At 29.4% G+C, this 6,849-nt stretch overlaps 1 protein-coding gene across 1 annotated transcript; it reads right to left on the bottom strand.

Moving 5' to 3' along the window:
- Nucleotides 1–2,712: 2,712 nt before the first annotated feature.
- LOC114177828 (CBL-interacting serine/threonine-protein kinase 1-like) lies at nucleotides 2,713–6,849 on the bottom strand. Its single transcript, XM_028063397.1, has 11 exons — nucleotides 6,343–6,849; nucleotides 6,154–6,216; nucleotides 4,598–4,669; nucleotides 4,369–4,476; nucleotides 4,198–4,278; nucleotides 3,930–4,109; nucleotides 3,537–3,842; nucleotides 3,325–3,441; nucleotides 3,165–3,227; nucleotides 3,007–3,081; nucleotides 2,713–2,925 (listed from the first exon to the last, which is right to left on the bottom strand). Exons 1-11 carry the CDS (start codon nucleotides 6,490–6,492, stop codon nucleotides 2,872–2,874), a joined length of 1,269 nt encoding a protein of 422 aa, XP_027919198.1. The 5' UTR covers nucleotides 6,493–6,849; the 3' UTR covers nucleotides 2,713–2,871.

Raw genomic sequence — 6,849 nt, 5'->3', positions numbered from 1 at the left:
TTCTGAGAAGTGAAGAAATGTCCGAAAACGCACAAGACTAAGCAGATAAGAAAGGAAAAGGAGAAGGGAAAAAAAAGACAGCAAAGTTACTTAGTCCTTTGTGTTTATAGGATAATCAATAACGTCAAAATATTAATAATTTTAAAGTTATAAACTATTTATTTATTTTATCTATAATTATGTATAATGAGGTTCTCTCACATGATATGTATCATTTTCTTATTTGATTCTTAGTAATAATTTAATAATGGAATAAAAAAAGAAACTAAAACGTAGTGAATACAACACAAAAAAACGCAAAAAAAAATGTAAAACATGGGACGGTGGGAAGTGTTTAGTATGTCTAATATTTTTCATGTAATAAACAAGATGTGAAGAGAAAATAAAGGGGATGGAAATTGATTTTGGAATTAAGAAATATGAGAAAGTGAGTAATTAATTACAGATTAGAACCAAATTTGGATCTTATACATTTGGCTCTCTTTTTTCATTATACAAAACATTTATATTAAGCTTATAGGTCAACAATATGAAATGCTCATTAAGACTCCTTTTAGAAATAAATCCTTACTAACATTTATTTTTAATTATAATTTACTTCTCACTACTTATTAGAATTTTAAGAAGTTTAAGAAAACCAAAAGACGAGTCCATATTCTAGGAACAGTACATAAAAATTCAGCAACCCAAATTCCCAAAAGACGTGCATATATCATCTTAAAAGGCATATGAAATATTTAAATAAAAATAACGTAGAAATTTGGATTAATTAATTGTTTAGCCCATCTACTTCAAACTTTTCATCAATAGTTTTTCGGGCTTTTACCTTTTGCACTCCTATCATTTTGTTGTCAACCCATTAAATTCTTAATTCTTGAAATGACTATTTTATTTTTTGTGAAAATGACTTTCGGATTATATATTTTTTAATTTTTCAGAATTTTTAAAACAAGATTTTCGGAACAGGAATTTTTAAATAATTTTTTTGAAACAGAATTTTCAAAATGTCTAAAATAGATTTTCGAATAATTTTTTCAAGATGAGATTTCTAGAATAAACTTTCTTGTATGCGTATAATGTCTTCTAAAATAAGTTTTTCCAAATATCCCTTTATGAAATGTTTTTTGAAAAGAGACTTTTGGGATATATATATAAAATACAACAGGTTGTGGGGTGAATGTTTTCCTGTTATTTCGGGGGTGCAGAAAGCAACATCTCAGTTCTTTTAAGTCATGTGAAATTAGACTTGTCGAATGCTATTTTCAAATTTGGTCAAGTCTTTGTCAAGGAGTTAAAAACAATATTATATTATAAAAATATATATATTGACCTCTCTAGCTTATATTAAAATTATAAAAAATAAATATTAGTAATAAATACATACTTTTACTTAAGAAATATATAATTAAAATTAATACAAATATTATATTTTAACTTGTTAAAAAAAAGATAGAGTGATGAAAAATGTGGATGGATGCGTTTCCACTAAGTTAAAACTATCAGAATTTTGATGTACCGTTATGAAAGAAATTGGTAAACGTTGTTTTCTTAATAGTATTTTTCTTTTTTTTACTTTACTTTAAGAAAATTAATTATGTTGATTTTTTAATATATTTGATTCTAAGAAAACAGTTAATTGTACTATAGGTTTTATTATGTTATATTTTTAAGAAATTAATTTTTTTTCTACTCATTAACATTCAATTTTTTATTTCTAATATCTAATTTTTATATTGACTGTTTTCATTATTTTTGTTATTATAAGTTATTATTATTATTATTATTATTATTATTATTATTATTATAATGAAATTAAATTATTGTTACCGTAAATTATTGTTGCAATACATGTTTATTTAGGGTTTTCTGAAATTAACTTTTTTTATTTATTAATTATACTGAAATTTTTAGTTAAAAGTTTTAAAAGTATATATATATATATATATATATATATATATATATATATATATATATATATATATATATATATATATATATTGTTTGTTTGTTTAATATATATTTTATTGATGTTAGTTGTATTCAATGTTGTTTCGATATAATTTAAATTATATTGTTTAATAATAATAATAATAATGTTATATATGAAATTATGGGAGAAAAAAGTGAAATGAAGTTATCATAAAACTATTTTGTTTTGAACTTAAATATTTCGAAAAAGGTGAAAATTCTATGATTTGAAGATGTCTATTCGTTCTTTCTAAAAAAATTATAATATAGAGTTCTATTTTAAAAAAAGTTTAATTAGTTAAATGGTATTTATTTTCATTTAAAAATATCAGTTGGATATTTATTTTTAAAAATGTGTCAATTGAGTCCTAAATTTTGACAAGATGTCTCAATTAAGTCTTTTTCAGAATAAAATTATTAACATCTGTCATATCTAAACGAAAGTGAATTGAATTTCATCCGACTAATTAAACTTTTAAAAAATATCACGATGGAGATCTCTCGAGGTCTTAAACACAAGACAAGCAAATAGAGAAAATTTTGAAGTAAAATTTTATCTAACATAATAACTTTCCAAAAAAAATATTAGTTAATCTGTTCAATAATTATACAAATCAGAAATATTTTTTAGTTTAGATATATTTAATTTTATTGTGTTTAATTTGAACTTATTTTTATTTTCATTATTGATAATAACTTTAAAAATTATTAAAATAAACTATATGAAGAACAAATCAACATTGTAAAAGAGAATAATCAAGTTTGCAGATCTTTCCCACTTCATCTGTTTGATGAATTGCTCAACTCAAAAGTGCAGCCATCCCTATCTAACATTTCTGCATTTTTCTTGCTCTTAATAATTACAATAATGCATTATCCGTGGCATTTACATGGCTGCTGAGTTCACAAGCGCTCGCTTGGGGGAACACTCAAATCATTCAATAATTTACTGCATAACTGTGATACATGAAGAAGAAATATATACATCAGCCTCTGATTTCAGCAGATGAACAGAGAAAAAGAGTATGAACAAAATACCTGTTTATATACAGAAGCATCACCACAAGATTTTCTTAATTCTACCACGTTCAGTGATGAGCTTACTTCAAAAACCTGTTACATTTGAAATCAAGTTACTTTTTTCTTAGCATTAACAAACTATATGTAAAGATTATCTCATTCTAGACATGAATTACCTCTACTGCCACTGAAAGGCACCCACTAGTTCTGTGCACCTTGTTCTCCCAAATCACTTTCAACTGAAACATTAAATTGTTGTCAATGTTTCTTTTAGGCAAACAAACATTAGTTTATATGCAAGTATGTCAGAAATAAAAACAGCCTTAAAAAACATACTTTGCCATTTTTCCTCTGGACTATAAATTCCATATCTGTCACAGTGTCCTCAATCCTCTCAATCAGATCTTTAACCGAAAGATTTGATGTAAACCTTATCTTTCTCTCAGAAACATCCTGTTACTCAAACCACATTGTGCACAAAATTTGTATAAGTAGAAATTGAAATGCACTGATAAGGGTTGGTTGGTGATCCTGAATTTCATGCTCACCTCTTTCTCAAAGAAGCCAGAGAGGTCTAGGCATGAAGACATCCCTATCAACTGAAATGCATTGATAAGGTTTGGTGATGATCCTGAATTCTTCTGTTCTGCTTCATGCATGGAAAATGCTTCATTGTCAACATATACATCCTCATCTTCAGCATTTGCTGGAACATAACCCTTCTTAAACCAGGGATCTTCTTTGATCCCAGCCATTGTTATCCGTTTTTCAGGGTTGGGATCAAGGATCTTCTTTATCAAGTCTTGTGCACCTGGTGATAGCCCTTTTGGTATCCGAAAATCTCCTTTGAAAATCTATTACCCCTCACAGAAAAAAGAGAAAATGTGAATTCATGATATACTAATCATGTGAAAGAACATGGTAACAACATATGAATATACCTTCTGATATAGAACTACCATATTTCTGTCATCAAAAGGTAAACACCCGGTTAGGATTACATATAATAGAACACCACATGACCATGTATCCGATGTTGCACCATCATAGCCCTTATTAGCAAGAACCTCAGGAGCAACATAATTAGGACTTCCACAAGTTGTATGCAGCAATCCATCCCCCTGAAAATTTTCACATGGTTAAGCCAATAACACAAAACTGTATGCTTTACCCAAAATGGTTGAAATTAAAAGCATAATAAAATCTTACCCTAAGATGCTGGGGTAAAGCACTAAGACCAAAATCAGTTATTTTCAAGTTTCCTTTGTTATCCACCAGTACATTCTCAAGCTGCAAGGACATAGCAGAACTTGTGTGAAAAATGCAAGACCAAAGATAACTATGTAGTGCAATTTGTTCTTGCAAAGGGAGAAAAAGAACCTTGAGATCCCTGTGGAAGACACCTTTGGTGTGACAGTAGCTCACTCCATCAATCAACTGTTGGAACAGCTTTCTACATTCACTTTCTGAACGTTTACCTTTGGATGCCTGTGAATACAGAACTCATCAAATGCCATTGGTCACAGATCAGATATGGTGAAGCATTTTCACACCAGTATAAAATTTTAACTGTGACTAACAAAATCAATGAAAAGTGACTTGGTCTTACAATTATGCCAAATAACTCTCCTCCATTCACATACTCAAGTACCATATAAATTTTTGTTTTGCTAGCCAAGACCTGCGTGATTATAATAATTATAATTATTACCAATCATAATTAGAAGCATCAATGACAGAAATGCATGTTACAATTTGTAAGTTGCAGAGTGAAGATTACTCTACCGAATACATAAACAATAGATTACTTTAATGTGCCAAGGGTCCAACCCTTGGCATTTTTTAGTAACATAGAGAACAAAATCTTGGTCAACTGAGTGCCATGCCAATAGTGTTCGTACATTAGAATTTATACACATATGGAGGGACCATCGGATTTGAATAAAATGTGGTCGTGATGTTTTTTAATCATGTTCTCATGCCACTTTTTTCTTAATTGTGGACATTTTCACAATTGGGATGCAATGGACTTTGGAGTGGAATCCAAATAAGTATCTGTGCCACATGTTAATCATTCGTCACCACCTTCATTGAATACTGTGCTTAGAAAGTCCAATCCACTCAAAAATACACATAAAATAATAAATTTTAAATAAATTAATAATATTTGATTATTTATTATATCAATATTAATCACATCAATAGTTATCATACATAATCTAATAATTTTCTCTGTCAAATGTGGCGTGAACGATTACGATAAAATGAACTAAAAGTATTTGTCACCGCCGTCCATGCCCTTCAACTAATGTATGTGATATCAGAATATACACATTAAATATATATACATACACAGTATGATACTAGAGTAAAAAACTATTGTAAAAAAACTTACTCTAAGAAGTTTATTTAATTATAACATTTTTTAGTTTTTTTAAATTAATTTTTTTAAAATTTAAGAGAAACCACGATCATGGTTGATTCTTCATCCAAACAAAAGCATGTGCTGTGTTATAATAGTTTTTGTTTTTTCGTCGAAAAGTATTATACTGAGATGTCACATCAATAGACCTAATTCACAAGCTAGAATTCTACGTTTTCTACATTTATAATCTAATAACACTGTTATGCAGTTGTAATTCTAGATTAATGTAGCTTTTATATAGGTATTGAAAGGTTACCGTGAAAGAACAAAATTCTGCTTAAGTTCAAATGTTCATTGTTCATCCTGCGAAAACACACTAAATATATTGTTAAGTTTTCGTTGGAATTTATGTCAGATCCAAAGCCACTGATATTTGACATGTTCGGCGTAACGAACATGCCAGACTTAGGTTACCTGTCAGATCCGGATTTCGATGTGCATGTGAGATCAACAGTAATGACCGACTAAACGAAATTAACATCTTATCCTTTTTTCTCTATATTCGTCTTCGTTAATTCTCTTTAATTATTTTTAAAAACTACAACAATTTTATAAAGGGATTTATATAATACATAATTTATTCCTCAGAAGATTCAGTCCATAAAAAAATTCAGCTAATTCAACACTAATAGTTTAGTTTATTCTTGTGCATTCAGGTGCGAATTGGAATTTGCATAAGATTAGTGAATGCAAGAAATTGGGATTCGGAATTCAAAAATATATATAATTCATGGAAGTACCTCGTATAATCTAACAACGTTGGGATGTCTGAGGAGCTTTAAGGCGGCTATTTCCCTCTTTATCTGCAATTTGAACCAGAGAGAGACTCATTCTTCTATGATCATAAAGAGTGCATTTGAATGAAGTTGGGAGAAGAAGAAAGAAGAAAGAAAGTTTTATCCTTTTTCATGGAAGAGAAGTAAAGAAACCTGATTGGTTATGTTTAGGTCGATGATGTTGTTCTTCTCGATGATCTTAACAGCAAAAGGTTGACCAGAATCAGTGTTCTTAGCAAACTTGACTTTGCCAAAATTGCCTTCACCCAGGGTCCTACCCAACTCGTATTTCCCAAGTCGCATTCTTTTCTCCTTCTTCTTCGCTTCTTCTTGCTTTTGCCAATTGTCTAAACTCCTTTTTTCACAAACTGCTCTAAATTCTCTTTCTTCGCATCAAAAACAGTCCAAAACAAAGAAATTGGATCGAAGCAACCAATCTTGTTGCTTTCTGGAGAGGCAAGTGCCGATTTTGTCGCCTTTTTTAGTTTCGTGAGTAACTAATGAAGAAGTGGACGAAACAATTAAGGATGATTTATGCGATTTCCGGAACAGGGAAAGACCGCAGAGAAGATTTCAAATGCGATAATTAATAGCCAAACAAGTTATCAAATTGATTATGCTTTAGCATCACACTCACGTTTCACTCTCCTACGCATTGCT

Source organism: Vigna unguiculata, chromosome 3 (genome assembly GCF_004118075.2).
Source record: "Vigna unguiculata cultivar IT97K-499-35 chromosome 3, ASM411807v1, whole genome shotgun sequence".
Lineage (NCBI taxonomy): Eukaryota > Viridiplantae > Streptophyta > Magnoliopsida > Fabales > Fabaceae > Vigna > Vigna unguiculata.
This window is presented reverse-complemented; position numbering and strand designations above follow the sequence as displayed.

Excerpts from the sequence above, each read along its gene's own strand:
- LOC114177828 (XM_028063397.1), bottom strand. The coding sequence starts at position 6,492 with ATGCGACTTGGGAAATACGAGTTGGGTAGGACCCTGGGTGAAGGCAAT. Across the intron at positions 4,110-4,197 it reads CTTTACCCCAGCATCTTAGG|GGGGATGGATTGCTGCATAC; the intron begins GTAAGATTTTAT and ends GAAAATTTTCAG. Across the intron at positions 3,082-3,164 it reads GCCTTTCAGTGGCAGTAGAG|GTTTTTGAAGTAAGCTCATC; the intron begins GTAATTCATGTC and ends CAAATGTAACAG.